Here is a 15,659-nt window from a genome sequence, read left to right on the forward strand (position 1 = left end):
CTCTGTCACAGGGTTTCTAGTTTTTGTTTGTTGTTGCTATTCTTGTTGTTGCTTGTTTACTTCATTATAGATACTAGTAAAGAACTTTTATTCCTTTTTATATGTTTTTACCCGAAAACCCTTGATTCCAAAGTTATAATAATTCAGAGGAAAGGGGGGGGGGGTCACATTATCTATTCTAAGGGAGGGTTCCACCTATCTTAGCAGACACCTGTCTTTCAAACCAAGACAGAAGGGCAGCAGCCCCTGGTTTTTATTGACAACCCGAAATTGGAGAATCCCATTGCTAAAGCCTGAGAGAGCTGAACAAAGAAACACAATTTCTGCCAGTTTAACCAAAAAGCTGCATTTTGCTCTCAATAACAGAGGTCCTGTGCCTCCCTGGCAGTTGCATGAGGAATGGGGAGCCACTGGGATCATGGAGGTACTGGGAGGGGGAATGGGGAGACCCTGGATTTTCTGGGAGCAATGGGGAGATACTGGGAAGAGGAGTAAGGAGCCCCTGGGGATACTGGGAGCACTGGGAGGGGGAGTGAGGAGTGCCTGGTGGTACTGGAAGGAGGATGGGGGAACCCCCTGGGGTGGGGAATGGAGAGCACTTGGTGCTCTGTGCAGCCTCCCCTGACTCGTGACCACCTCCCAAACAGGATGGGCAACCACAGAACCTATGGAGGAGGAACCCCAAGTGTCCTCAGTGCCCCCCACTTCCCAGAGTGTCACAACTTCGGTTGTAGAATTTCATAGATGTCACTGGGTTCCCACGGTTGCCCATTCGGCCCCAGCAGCTCCGTGTAGGTCACCTGAAGGTTCTCCACCGGGGGGGTTTTGGGCTCCGGGGGGGCCCTGTGGGGATAAGGGAGTGTGTGGGAGGGGATGGAAGGTCCTGGGGGTTTGGGTGAAAGGGGGGCCATGGCTGGAGCCCCCCACTCACCTTTCCTGGTGCTTCCTGGCAGCTGCAAAGGAAAGAGGTGGGGGTGACTGTGGGGTCCCTGGGGCCCTGACCCTGCACAGGAATCCTGAAACCCCACAGGACCCACAGATCCCTCCAAGACACCTGGGCATCCCTGCAGCCCCCCAGGAACTCTCAACCAGCCCAGTGCCCCCAATTTACTGAGCCCCCAGAACCCCAAGCCCAGCAGGGAGGAAGAACCTCCAAACTCCCCCAGGATCCCAAAAAGAACCCCCAACATCCCTGCATGACCTGCCACCACTTCCCCAAACTCCACAGGAGCCCGAGAAACATCACTGGGGGTTCAGGGCCTCTCACGTCAGGGCTGTGGGTGATGCCTTATAGTCCCCCCCACTCCAGGGGGCTTCCCACCACTCCCCACAACCCCCCTTCCCCCATTGTCACCCACCCATGCGGTGCCACCGGTGCCAGGCCATGGTGACACAGATGAGCAGGACCAGGAACAACAGGGACACAATGACCCCTGCAGTCACTCCTGGGGACAGAGTGGGACAGATTGGGGTAACCTGTCACCCCAGGGGTCTTGAAATCCCAGGTGACTTCAGGTGACCCCTCCTGTGCCCTGTTCCCTCTGTGACACTGCCAGGGGCAGAGGGGGACAAAGCAGGGTCACCCATGGTCCAGGGGTCCTGCACCCCCACAGTGACCATGTGTGACCTCACCTGTGCTGCTGGATCCCTGTGGTATCACCTCCAGGGCCAGCACTGGGCTGAGTGCCCAGAACACATGGTGCTCATCCAGCTGGTTGGTGGCCACACACTGGTAGATGCCGGAATGTCCCACATCGACGTCCCCAAGATCCAGGAGGGGACCCTGGGCCACCTCCCTCCTGTCATGCAGCCAGGTGAAGGTGACAGGTGCTGAGCCCAGCTGCACTGAGCAGCGCAGGGTCACGGGGTCACCTGCGTGCACCTGGAGTGCCGGGAGGCCAGGGGTGATGGTGGCATTGGCCACGGGCACTGCGGGGACAGAGACAGGGCTGAGAGTGGGGGAGGGGCTGGAACACGGTGTGGGGGGAGGGGAATGGGGGGGATGAGGATGGGATGGGTGGGATGGAGATGCCGTGGGAGGGCCACTCCCAACCAAAGGGTCCCTCTCCCCCATGATGGTGACATTCATCTGGGGGACTCTTGGCCACGCTGTTCCCCTTGCTGTTCTGCCATTGGTAGTGGCCACTGTTCTCATCCCCGACCTTGCTCAGCTCCAGGCAGGGGCCAGTGCCCAGCGGTGCCCCTGAGCCCTCCCAGTGTCAGGAGAAGGACAGGGGACCTGTCCCCGGGGCCACTGTGCAGCTCAGCACCAGGCAGTCACCCAGTGCAATTGTCCCCCGGGAGACGGTGCCAACAGGGACATCCTTGAGAGAGCGACCCCTGCGACAGCACATGGGTGTGATGGGAGACATAGGAGGAGTGGGGAACAGGGGGAGGGACAGGAGGGAGGTGGAGGTGACACCCATGAGGCAGAATTGGACACAGGGAGGGATGGAGGGACCTGGAGAGGGACCTGGGAATTTGTGGGTGACCCAGGAAGGGATGCAGCAAGGGATGAGGGACTCAGGCAGTGATGGGGTAACCCTTGGAGGATGTCAGGGTTTCCTGTCCCTATTACCACACTCACCATGCACTGTCACTGTCACCTGCTCTGACTCCCTCCACTGTGGCAGTGTAGATTTCACCCAGCCCCCGCAGTGGTAGCGGCCAGCGTGGTGCAGCTGCAGGGGGGACAGGGACAGCTCAGTCCCATTGAGGGGCCACCCCAGATCCTCCCCCTCATGGTAAAATCGCAGCCTCGTGACAGATCTGTCCTGTCTGACTCGGCAGCGCAGTGTCACCGTGTCCCCCTCCAGCAGCGCCCGTGCCGGAACCTGAAGCAGCAGACGATCTGTGGGACAGAGGGGTCCTGTCACACCAGGAGACTCCGGGGGACACTGAGGGGTGCAAGGCCACCCAGGGAGTGAAGCACACCCAGAGCCTCGCAGAGGGGACCCATCCCCATTGCCCCTCACCATTTAGGACGCTCACACTGTGGCTGAGCCCAGTGTCGGGTCTGTGACACTGGTAGGTGCCAATCTCAGTGACAACGAAGTGGTCATCTCCCTCCTTCCACCAAAGCCACCCGTCCTTGTACCAGGCGGTGGCACCAGAGGTCCCTGAGCCCTGGCAGGTCAGTGTCACTTGGTCCCACAGCGCTGCTGGCATCCAGGGGGGCTCCACGAGGAGTTGGGTTGTCTGGGCACCTGCAGGTGACAGGGGACACCAGCCTACCAGGGCCAGCACAGGGCTGGGGACAGCAGGATGGGGACATGGCATCCCCTGAGGACTCACCAGCGAGGCCGAGGGTCTGGGCTGGAAGGGAGAAGGGATAGGGCTGGGTGGGCGTGGCAGCACGGGGACAGTGGCAGCAGGGGGAGGTGATGTGGGGGCTGACCCAAAACTGTCCCTGTAGAGACACCAGTTCTGGTGGGAAAGTGCTCAGGGATAGTCCTCAACAACTGTTGAGAAGCCAGGGGACATGTCAGTGTCACAGCTGCCCACACACCACATCCGTGTGGCACGGACACCTCAGGGATGGGGACACTGCTGCCACCCATGGCTGAGGCAGGACGTGGGGACACTGTGGACACCCTGGGCATGAGGACACCACGGCTACCCTGTACTGACACATGTTACCCCTGTCAGCCCCACAACAGGTGTCCCCATTGCCCACCTCCATAGTGCTTTTCCCCTTGTCCCTGTATCCCTGTGTCTCCCTGTTCATGTCACCACAGCCACCCCACTTCCCCACTCACACCAGTGTCCACCCTTATGGACTGGCTCTGATGGCACTGGAGATCTCAGGGGACCTCGCAGCCCCCCTGTGTCCCCTCCCCACCAGTCTCTGCCTCACTCACCCCACAGGAGTAGCGCCACTGTCCCGGCCATCCCGGTGTCCCTGGCCATCTGGGCTGGCTGTCACACACTGCTGTGGCCACTTTTTCCCTGGGTTGTGGCTCTTCAGCCAAAGGGGAAGGAAGTGAGGTGACATCTAGCACCCACATGTTGGTGGCACATTGTGGGGGCAGGGTGGAGAGAGCCTGGGGCCACTCTGGGGCCAGGGTGGGGACAGGCTGGGGACAGGCTGGGGACAGGCTGGGGACATGGTGCTTACAGGCTCAGGAAAAAGAGGGACTTGGTGGAACAAGGGATTCCCAGGAGTGGAGGCTGAGGGGATGTGGGCAACCAAGGATGGATGTCCAGGGAAATGGGAGTCCTAAGGAGGCAGGTCTGAGAGAACTCTGTGGTAATGGGGTTCCCCATGCTTGCGATCCCCTCCAGGGATTTGGAGTCATGGGATGCAGGTCCTAGGACGGGGAGCTCCTGGGAGAATGTGAGGCCCATGGGATGAGATCAGGCAGAGTGGGGTGCTGGGAAATGGGAGTCCTTGGATGGGGGTGGGTTGGTTTTATTTGGCCCAGTTTTGGTAGTGGGGGAGGGGCCACAAAGATAGCTCCTATGAGAAGCTTCTGGAAGCTTTTACCATGTCCAGCAGAGACAGTCCCTGTCTGAAGATGATGGACATGCCACTGGCCAAGGCTGGGCCAATTAGAGATGTCGGTTATGCCTCTGTGATAGCATGTTTAAGAAAAAACCAAAATAATGTGAGCATGCACTTCTTTTTAGCTAGAGGAGAAGGAGGTGAGAAGGTGTGAGGGAAAACAACATAGAGACACCAAGCTCAGTGGAGAAGGTGAGGAGGAGGTGCTCCTGGTGCCAGAGCCAAATTTCCCCTGGGAATTTCCTCTGGCTCTGGCTGGAGCTTGCCATGGTGAGACCATGGTGAAGTAGGTTGTCCCCCTGCAGCCCATGGAGTCCATGGGGATGCAGAGATTCACTTGCAGCCCATGGGAGAGTGACCCACACTGGAGCGGGTGGATGCCTGGAGGAGGCTGTGATCCACTGAGAGACCCCATAGAGAGAAAGGCCTTGCTCCTGAGATGGAACAGCCTGGCCTTGCAGGTCTGTACCCCGTGGATGTGGGACCCACACTGCAGCAGTTTGGGAGGACTGACTGCCTGTGGGAGGAGCTCATGTTGTGGCAGTTTTGGGCAGACTGCTGTGTGGGAACTGACAACTAATCTGCCTTTGCTCGCAGACATCGGCCGTGTTGCAAGCAGCTTTGTACCCATGAGAAATGGAAGCAAGAAGCCAAAATAAGATGAGGAAAACAGCTTGGAATGCAACATCTGCGAAAGGGAGTCTGTTGTTCACAGAATAGGTGTGCTAGGAGTAGCCCATCCAATGATGCTGTACAACAACAGGGTAGAACCAATAGCTTTGTGGCACAAATGGTAGAAAATAGTATAAAAGAGACTTTGTAGTAATAAACTATGGTTATGCCTTCCTTTCTACTTGGCCTGGAGTTGTGTCTTAGTGTGTCATTCCCGTCTCGAAGCAGCGACACTGCTGCTGTGAGATTTGGACTCACACTGGGGAGGTTCATGGAGAGCTGTCTCCCGTGGGAGGAACCCCACAGCAATGCAGAGGATGACTCCTCTCCCTGAGCAGCAGAAGAAGATTCTGGTAATGAACTGACCCAACCCCTACATCCTGTCCCCCTGTGCTGCTGGTGGGAAGGGTGAGCAGAGGAACGGTGTCTTTAAGCACTTTATTTCACTTCTCATTATCCTCCACTGTCTCTGCTGGTAATAAATCACTTTACAGCTTTACATTCAGCCTGTTTTGGTCCTCAGTGCATTTTCTCCTGTTTCCTTATCTCAACTCATGAGCCCTTTGTGTGTGTCGGAGTTTGGGGAAGGCCTTGGAATTTTTCTCCATCACTCTTACTAAGCAACAAATAGTTGGGTGTTTATAGCCATCAAGTCTTTTGTAAAAGACAAAATATGTGCTTGGGCAGGGCAGGGTAAGGGAAGAGCTGGCCCTTGGAACGCTCTCTCTCATGGTTCCGATGCTGAGAGGAGAGGCTGCTCTTTGCTTTTTGGCTGCGACCAGAGGAAATCCAACTGTGCCCTGTTTTTCCTCTTCTCCTGGCTGGGTGAGATTTGATTCAACCTTTTTTCCCACTGGGAAGTATACGATTCCCCGGGCTGCGTTTTCTTGCAGCTGCTGCCGGGAGAGTCCGGCTGCCTCTGCTGCCTGTCCCTTGCCCTCTGCCGCACAAGACCGCTGCGTCTGCTGTGACTGCAGAAATCCTTGCTACCTTGCTAGCTAGCTGGGGAGATAGCCAGCTCCTACCCCTGCTGCCCTGCTTTCTCACTGCTCCGAGCTGCTTCGCTGCCCTGCATGCTTTTCAGCCTGCCCGCCATTACCAGCTGTCTGAGGCTGACCCGACCTTGTGCCACAGCACCACCTGCAGCTGCTCGGGAGTCATCGCACCTGCCCTGCCCGGCCGGGAGCTCAACAGCGCCCCTGCTGCTTGCAACCGTGATTACACCACACGGGAAAAAGCTCGGCAGCTCACAAGTCATCTGCTATTGGTTTCTGATTCTAGTTGTGGTTGCTATTATTGTTATTGCTTGTTTATAGATACTAGTAAAGAACTGATATTCCTTTTTCCCACACCTTTGCCTGAAAGCCCTTGATTTTCAAAATTAAATAATTTGGAGGGAGGGGAAAATCACATTTTCTGTCCTAAGGGAGGGTTCAACCTCTCTTGGCAGACACCTGTCTTTCAAACCAAGACAGTGGGTTAACTTTTTTTCCCCCTCTGCTCTGCCCAGCTGTGGCAGGGGAGAGTGGAGAGAGCAGATGTGGTCAGTGCCTGCCATTTGGCAAGTGTTCAAACCCATGACAGGGTGCCAGGGGGGAGGATATAGGGCATGGGAGCCCCATGGCTGGATTCCCAGGGGAATGTGTTCCCAGGGACAGGCAGTGGCTGCATGGGCACATGGGTCACAGCTCTTTCACTGGGTGCCTGAGATATTGGATGTGATCCGGGGTGCAGTGGGGCCCTCCTGAGGTGCTCATGGTTTGTGGGGGCATAAGAGGGGGGGGCAGGGGGCTCCAGCGCTGTGCCCCCAACTCTTCCAAGGGCTTTTTGAACTCTTTATTTCTGGTTTTCTCAATCTTTTTCTAAATTGTGCACCATGCCCAATACCTGGCTCTGTGATCCCCAGGAGCACCTGAGCAGGGAACATCTTGGGGGAACCCAGGGGAAGGGAAAAGGGGGACTGGGGCATGCAGGGAGGGGTGAGGAGGCTATGGGGGATGGGGGTGTCCTGCTGTGCCCTCCAACACTTTCACTTTCCCTTTTCTGAAGAAGAAGAAGGAGGCCTTTTATGCTCAGAATCAGATGGGAGGGCGGGTTCTGTCCTGGGATGCATATCCAAGGGGTTCTGTCCTGGGGACAAGTGTGGAAATATCGAGCAGCGGCTCTGCCCCGCGACCGTGCTGGGGCTGGGGGTGACCCCGGCTGGATGGCCACAGTGGCTCCGGACACGCTGTCCCAGCCGCTCCGGACACATGGCCACCGTCGCTGCCGCAGCCCGGGACAGTCGCGCCACTCGCAGCGCCATGGCAGCGCCACCTGCCCCGGTGACCGAGCCCAGCACTCCGCTCCCGCAGGCCCGGCGGCTCCTGCCGGGCTCCCTGCTCTCCCCCAGCCTCCCGCTCCCTCCCTCCCGGCGCCCCCCGCCCGCCCCAGGGCTGAGCCCGGCCGAGGCTCCGCAGCAGCTGCGGGGCTCACAGCCGCTCGGGGAGCGCCGGCTGTGGGGCTTTGGGCACCGGGGGGCACCGGGCAGGGCTGCGGCGGGGCTGGGCTGGGCTCGGGGGACACCTCAGGCTGTCCCCGACTCCGTCCCGGGGCTCTCGGGGCTCTCGGTGCAGCTGCGAGGGAACCAGTCTGGAAATGCCCCAATTGATCATTTTATCACCCTCCCCAAGGGACTGAGAGAGCCCCAAAAATCCTGCAAATCCCACAAGGATCTGCTCACAACCTGACCTGGACCCTCCTCCTTCCCGAGCTGAACAGACAGAGCTGAACACACAAACCCCATTTCTCCAGGTTTAATCAAAAAGCTGCGCTTTGGGTCTAACAAGAGAGAAAACGATCCTGTGCCCCCCTGGCAGTGGGGAACGGGGAGCCTCTTTGGGTACTGTGAAGTGGAGTAAGTGACCTGTGAGGAGTCTCGATGTCCCTCAGTGCCAGCAGTGTCCCTCAGTCCCCCCAGTGTCACAGCACATTCTCGTAGGTGGCACTCGGGTCCTGCTGTCCCTCGCAGGGTCCCGACAGCTCCGCGTTGGTCACTTGTGGATCCCGAGGGGGGACAGTGCCAGGGGAACCACCTGAGGACCCTTCGAGAGACACCGGTTGTGGGGACCCTCGTGGGGGTGACAGCCGTGGGTGACATGTCGCTGTCGCTGTCGCTGTCGCTGTCGCTGTCCCTGTCCCTGTCCCTGTCCCTGTCCCTGTCCCTGTCCCCTCCCGTACTCACCCCCTGCCCTCTCGGTGCCCTCGATGGGGGTGTCGAGCAATTCTCCTTCCTCCGGGGGCTCCGGGGGGGCCCTGCGGGGATCAGGGGTGTCTGAGGGGGTCTGGGGAGAGGGGAAAGGGCAGTCATGGCCGGAGCCCCCCTCACCTGTCCTGGGACTTCCTGGAGGGTGCAAGGAAAAGGGGAGGAGGTGACTGTGGGGTCCCCGAGACACCTGAGCCTTCCTGGGACCCCAGGAGCTCAGATCACCCACGGGACCCCCAAATCCCCTCTGCAGCTCCGATTCCCACAGGACACTGATTCCCCCCTGGACCCCAGGAACACCTGAACCCCATGAAGTTCTGCACCACCCTAGTGCCCCCAACCCCCTGGTGCCCCTGACTCCCTGAGCCCCAGAACCGCAAGCCCAGCACAGGGTAGCACCACCCAAACTCCAGCAGGATCCCTGAAAGATCCCCCAACATCCCTGTACGACCCTCCAACACCTCCCCAAAACTCCCAGGAGCTCCAGCCAAGGTCACTGGGGATCAGTTTCCCCCAGCTCAGGAGCTCTGGGTGCTGCCCTATCTCTCCCCACACTCTGGGGGCTTTCTCCTCACTCCAGGACCCCCAAACCCCCCGTTATCACCCACCCAGGTGGTGCCACCAGTGACAGCCCCCGATGACAGCCAGGAGCAGCACCAGGTACAGGAGGGTCCTGCCGACATTCACAGCCACTGTGGGGGAAACAAAGGGGGACATGTCAGAGTCACCACTCACCTCAGGAGTCTTGCACCCCCCAATGATCCCATATGACCCTACCTGTGCCCCAGTGTCCCTGTGGTGTCACCTCCAGGGCCAGCTCTGGGCTGAGCGCCTGGAACGCACGGTGCTCATCTAGCTGGTTGGTGGCCACACACTGGTAGATGCCAGAATGTCCCACATCGATGTCCCCAAGCTCCAGGAGGGGACCCTGGGCCACCTCCCGGCCATCACGCAGCCAGGTGAAGGTGACAGGTGCTGAGCCCACCTGCACCAAGCAGCGCAGGGTCACGGGGTCACCTGTGCGCACCTGGTGTGCCGGGGGGCCAGGGGTGATGGTGGCATTGGCCACGGGCACTGCGGGGACAGAGACGGGGCTGAGGGTGGGGGAGGGGCTGGAACCTGGTGTGGGGGGAGGGGGAGGGGTGGTATGGGGGTAGGATGAGGGAGTCTTTGTTTGGTGCCACCTGGAGATACACAAGGAGATACTTCATCCATGACTGTGACACAAATTGCTGGTCGTCATCACCCAGTGTGGAGTGGGGATGGTGATGTGATAGGTGGGATGATCAGGATAAGGAGATGGTGTGAGTCATGAGATCTCAATCCCCCACACTCACTGCGCACAATGACTTATGGCCTCCACTATGGAGCGCACCTCGCAGCTGTAACTGCCCGAGTGGGAGACCCCCACGGCGGGCAGCAGGAGCTGCGGGGACCCCTGCGGGCCCCCCAGCAACTGCCCGTCCCGGTAGAAGAGGTGCAGGAGGGGGGCTCGGGGCCGCAGGGGGCTGGGGGTGCTAAGGCAGCTGAGATTCAGGGGGGACCCCTCGGTGGGCTGGGGGGGACTCTCCAGCTCCAGCACCAGCACTGAGAAGAGCTCTGGGAAGGAGGTGATTAGGAGGGCACAGTGACCCCGAGCCCGCTGGGGAGGGGTGTAGTAGGTTTTGGGTTTTGGGGGGATGGGAGTTAGGGGGTGCTCACCGTGCACTGTCACTGTCACTGCTGCCGAAATCTCCCACTGCGGTGACAGCATGGTGCCAACCTGGGCCGTGCAGCGGTAGTGACCACTCTGGTGCAGCTGCAGGGGGGACAGGGACAGCTCGGTCCCATGGAGGGGCTTCCCCAGTTCCTTCCCCTCATGGTAAAATAGCACCTGCGTGAGCTGAGGGTCCCTCCTCACTCGGCAGCGCAGTGTCACCGTGTCCCCCTCCAGCAGCACCTGCGCCGACACCTGCAGCACCAGCTCATCTGGGGGACAGGGGGGTTCAGTCTCACTGGGGAATTTGAGAGTGTCCAGGGGGTTCCCCATTGAGGACCACTGGAGGATGCCGGGACTCCGCAGTGGCCTCCATGGAATGGGGGGGCACCAGGAGGGATCTCCATGGCACCAGGATGGAGCAAGGGGGTCCCATCCCACTGAGATGCACTGGGACAAACAGTTTTCCACAGGTTGCACTGGGATGCACTGGGATGTCCCCATGTGCAGGGGACAGCTCTCTTGACATGAGGTGTGTGAGACCACCCACAGAGTGAAGCCCACCCAGACGCCCTTGAAGGACACTGATCGCCATTCTCCCCTCACCATTTAAGACGCTCACGGGGTTGCTGAGCCCAGAGCCAGCTCTGTCACACTTGTAGGTTCCACTCTCAGTGACAAGGAGTCGCTCCCTTTCCTCCTTCTCCCAGCGCTACCCATCCTTGTACCAGGTTGTGGCATTGGGGTTCCCTGAGCCCTGGCAGATCAGTGTCACCTTGTCCCACAGCGCCGCTGGTGTCCAGGGAGGCTCCATGAGGAGCTGGGTGGTTTGGGCACCTGCGGGTGACAGGGGACACCAGCCTGCCAAGGCCACTGCGGGACTGAGGACAGTGGGGTGGGGACATGGCATCCCTTGAGGACTCACCAGTGAGGCTGAGGGTCTGGGCTGGAAGGGAGAAGGGAGAGGGGCTGGGTGGGGGTTGCCCTGCAGGGACAGCAGCACCCCGTGGGGACCCCTGTGTGGCATGGATGTCTCAGGGACTCTGTGACCACCCATGGCTGAGGCAGCATGTGGGGACACTGTGGACACCCTGGGCATGGAGACTCCATGGCCACCCCATGCTGGCACAGGTCACCCCCCCAGCTCCACAGCCCCTGTCCCCATGGCCACATCCCAATGGTTCTTCTCCCCTTTTCCCCCATCCCTGCCAGCATATCCTTGTCCCCACAGCCCTGTCCCCCAATGCCTGTCCCTGCATGATCGTGGTCCACCCCCATGGAGTGTCTCTGCTGGCATTGGGGAACTCAGGGGACCCCGCAGTCCCCCTGTGCCTCCTCCCCACTGCTCTCTGCCTCACCAGGACCATCCCAGGTTTCAGGTCTGTGCCCAGGACACTCACCCCACAGGAGCAGTGCCAACTTCCCAGCCATCCTGGTGTCCCCAGCCATCCAGGCTGGCTGTCACACACTGCCAGGGCATCTGGTCCCCTGGGTGGTGGCTCTTCGTCGAAGGGGAAGGAAGTGAAATCACTCCTCATCCCCACCAGTTGGCACATGGTGGGGGCAGGGTGCAGACAGGCTGCCCACAAGCTGGAGACAGGATGGGGGCAGGCTGGGGACATGGTGAACATGGGGGTCCCACGAGTGGGGGTCTCAGTGGGTGTGGGGAGGAAAAGATCAGGTTCCCAGGGCAATGGGGGTTCCCAGGGATGGGCAGTGGCTGGGTTGTCATGGGGGTCACAGCTCCTTGACTGGCTGCCTCAGATGTTGGGGTGACCCAGGGACCAGCACAGCCCCCTCTGGCTCCTCATGGCCTGGGGGTAACGCCAGGTGGATTCCAAGCGTCTCTGGCTCTGTGCCCCCTCCCCCACCCAGGGGCTTTTTCTTCTCTTTATTTCCATTTCTTTCCTTATTTTCCTCACTTTTGCACACCTCCCTCTCCCCAGCCCCCAGTTTCTGGCTCAGCTATCCTGGGGAGCTCCTGAGCAGGTCATGGGTGAGGGGAACCCCAGAGAGGGGAAAAGGGGGGTGGAGGGTGCAGGGAGGGTTGGGGGAGCTGTGGGGGATGGGAGTGTCCAGCTGTGCCCCCCAACATTTTGCCTTTCCTGCAGCAGAAGGAAGAGGCTGTTTGTGCTCAGAGTTACATGGGGGGGAATTTTTCTGTCCTGGGGGGGCACATCCAGAGGGTCCTGTCCTGGGGGGATCCTGTCCCAGGGGCAACACATCCCGGCTAGGGGGTCCTGTCCTGGGGGATGGTGGCTCTGGGAGTGTCCAGACTTCTCCATTCTTGTTCCAGACTTCTCCATTCTTGCTCATCCCCTGGAGGATCTGAGCTGGGAAGAGCAGCTTGGGAATGCAGCCCCAGGCAGGAAGGAGTTCCCAAACTCCTCCTCCTTGCAGCCAGTGCCCATCCAAGTGTGGAGCTCAGCCATGGCACAGCCCCACTGCCCAGGGATGGGCATTGGCCAGTCCTGCTCTGGCCAGCCCCAGGGGCAGCCAGCACCTGAGGCTCCCACCTGCCCCCTTGGCCCCCTTTGATTCTCACAGCTTTAGAGCTGCTCAAAGTTGAGAATTGTGTGGGGGAAAAAGACCTGGCTGTGGTTTGCTCAGCCCTGCAAGAAGCACAGAAACCAACTGGAGCCCAAGCAGTGGCTCTCCATGATTCAAAGGAATCTCCTCCACAGTAAGGCACTGTGAAGTAAAGCACACCTTTATTGGCTCAGCTGGGGGGAGCATGCAGGGGTTAACACCTCCATGTGCATGTCTGCCATGTTCACCTTGCAAAGGTTATTTATATGTTTACAAATTCAGCATCTGCCCTAGTTTCATTCATTTATCTAAAGGTACAGTCTTAAGTTCTCACATAACCTGTATTTCCTTATTTTAGGGTTACAAACACGGCGCGCTATACATCCATTCCACACTTATTTTGCTAATACTTACACTAAATTTTACTATTACGCACTTTGTTGATATATTATTTATACTTCATCTATAATTGTTTAGTGATTATGTTTCTATTCTCTATTACATATAAAAATTGCATTTTTCTACTCTGTTCATGTAGACTCTCATTTCTCATTAAAAGTAGCTTCCTTCTGCTACAGCATTTTGCTTCTGCCTTATCTCTTAGCCCACAGGAGGCTAAGTCTTTGTCTTGCAAAACAAGTGGTTAGTCAGATGCAATAGCTCACATTCCTCTCTTATCAGCTTAGCCCCTTCTAGGCCAAGGCCCTTCTGACTTATGAAAGTTGATTTTATCTTTGCAGAAGCAGTTGTGGTTCAGCATAGAGGCTAGTACTTCACTTTTATCCATCTGTACTTTATACTAAGGTGCAGGTATGTTGAGGTGCTTTAGTTAAAGGAGTTCTGTGCTTCATGAGGGCCTATGATGGTTTTCAGAGCAGGGCTGGGTGGAAACCAGCCCTGCAGGGGCAGCTGGGAGGGAACCAGTCTGGAAATGCAGCAATTGATCATTTTGTCTCTCTGGCCAAGGGACTGAGAGAGCCCCAGAACTCCTGCAAAGACAACAACAATCTGCTCAACAGCCTGACCTGAAGACTCCTCCTTCCTGGCTCAAACCTGCAGCCCTTTGGAAGCTCCAATTAAAAATGTTTGGGTTCTGGCTGTGGCCACCAGATGTGAGGGTAAAGTGTGGAAATATCACGCAGTGGCTCTGCTCTGCAGCCGTGCTGGGGCTGTGGGGGTGACCCTGGCTGGATTCCAGGTGTGCCCAAAGCTGCTCATCCCTGCCCTCCTCACCTGCACAGGGCTCAGGGAATAGACAGGGCTTGGCCCCACCCCTCCCCCACCCGTTCCAGGACATTTCCCCTGTCCCCAGAGCTGTTGGGGGCATTGCCATGGTAACAGTCGGTCCCGACACATCAGGACAGTGGCTTCGACATGCTGTCACAGTCAGTCCTCACACCTTGTGACAGTCCAGGCGCTCACAGCATGATGGCGGCTGAGCCCCTTCCCAGTGCTCTGGGACCACCATTCTGCTCCCTCCTTCCCGCAGGCTCCACCCCAGGGTCTTTGCTCCCCACTGTCCCAGGGTCTCCTCTCTGCCATTTCGTTCCCTCCACTTGATTTAGGGCACTAGAAGTTAGATAATGATTTACTAGGAGCTGCTTGCTAAAACAATATATCGCTTGCTTAATGGTTTCTGGGCTTGACAAGCAGAAAGGCAGGATGCAAAAGAATGCAGGACCATTGATAGGAGTTAAACTACTGTGACCAGATATCCTGCTTTCGGACCCTGGAACCAGCCTGAGTCAGCTCTGAGGTTTGGACTCGGACCAGAAACTTAAGGAGTATGTGCAAGGAGGAAGGGTGAAGAGTTCCACCTGAGGAATACTCCGTTCACTGCCTCCCAGAGACCCCCAAGACCCCTGCTCGCAATGATCAAGTGGCACTGCACAGGTGCAAACATATTTAAATTAACTTTAGACTCATTATAATATGAAGACAGGATAGATAATGAAGATGTATAGGGGCATTTTGTAACTTCACGCATATGTAACCTGTAACCTGATATAAACCTAGTGAAGTGCTGCTGGCAGGGTGCATGCTTTGGAGGGTTACCCCCATGCATTCCAGCTGGAGTAAAACATACCTACTTCACAGCTTTATGAGTTGTGGAGTCCATCTGTGCATCACACTCTCTGGGCTCCCCAGTGGGGGTCCTGTCCCTCCATCCCAGCCTCTCCCACCCAGTGCCCCCTGGCCCCTCCATAAGCCCCAGGGCTGGCACCCACAGAGGCTCCCTGTCCTGGAGGATGAGATGTTCCTTGGGTACCGCCAGCTGAGCATGGCTCGAGTCCTTCACGCCGACCTTGCCAACAGCACTTGGGCTCCAGCAGCCCCATCCTGATCCTTCGGGATGTCCTGAGCTCTCCTGGAGCACTGCCCTTTGTCAGGAACAAGCCCAGGACCACCCGAATCATCCCCAAAGCCTGGTCTTGGACTTCATGTGGGTTGTGCCTGAGCACTGAGGTGTTTCGGGAGCTCGATGGGTGTCCCTGCCCTGTCCCAAAATCTCAGGGCAGTAGGAATGGGAAGCGGTGCCCCCCATGGCCCAACCCTGTGTGCCTCACCTGAGCACCCTGCGGAATACCTTGTGCTCCTGCATGGCCAGGTGCTGTCCCCATGGGCCACCTGCTCCAGCCACTCCTGCCTCAGCCACTGCTCCAGCTCGGCCTTGCTGCTCGGCCAGCGTGAAGCACCAAGCACATGGCAGAGGCACTGAATCACCCCCAATACCAGCAAAAAGCACCACAAAACCTTCTCAGCAGCCAAATAAGCTCCTTCTGGGCAGAGTTGGGGGCACCTGTCCCCCAGCTGTGTCCAATGCTACCTCGTGTAGCCCAAAATCCCTGGGAGAGGCAGCAGAGCTGTGTGTTTGTGAACAGGGATGGTTTAGGAACTGGCTTGAACTTTCGGAACCCCGGCTCCAATTACCCTCAGTAAGGGTCTGCAGCAGCCAGAGAAGAACAGGACATTCGCCCAACCAGCTCCAATTTCGCCCCATTTAGGCCTCCCAA

General features: G+C 58.0%; 2 protein-coding genes across 2 annotated transcripts; both read right to left on the reverse strand.

Annotated features, from left to right (window-relative positions):
* Positions 1 to 716: 716 nt before the first annotated feature.
* LOC146420283 (low affinity immunoglobulin gamma Fc region receptor II-like) lies at positions 717 to 3,891 on the reverse strand. The gene is made up of 8 exons (XM_085048437.1): positions 3,861 to 3,891; positions 3,295 to 3,315; positions 2,976 to 3,206; positions 2,588 to 2,851; positions 1,633 to 1,929; positions 1,359 to 1,445; positions 932 to 953; positions 717 to 843 (listed from the first exon to the last, which is right to left on the reverse strand). The coding sequence occupies exons 1-8, from the start codon at positions 3,889 to 3,891 to the stop codon at positions 717 to 719; spliced, it is 1,080 nt and encodes a 359-aa protein (XP_084904563.1).
* Positions 3,892 to 9,020: 5,129 nt separating this feature from the next.
* LOC146420284 (Fc receptor-like A) lies at positions 9,021 to 11,672 on the reverse strand. The gene is made up of 5 exons (XM_085048438.1): positions 11,586 to 11,672; positions 10,723 to 10,828; positions 10,122 to 10,388; positions 9,198 to 9,494; positions 9,021 to 9,112 (listed from the first exon to the last, which is right to left on the reverse strand). Exons 1-5 carry the CDS (start codon positions 11,670 to 11,672, stop codon positions 9,021 to 9,023), a joined length of 849 nt encoding a protein of 282 aa, XP_084904564.1.
* Positions 11,673 to 15,659: the final 3,987 nt, after the last annotated feature.

Source organism: Lichenostomus cassidix, unplaced genomic scaffold (genome assembly GCF_008360975.1).
Source record: "Lichenostomus cassidix isolate B80296 unplaced genomic scaffold, HeHo_3.0 HiC_scaffold_739, whole genome shotgun sequence".
NCBI lineage: Eukaryota > Metazoa > Chordata > Aves > Passeriformes > Meliphagidae > Lichenostomus > Lichenostomus cassidix.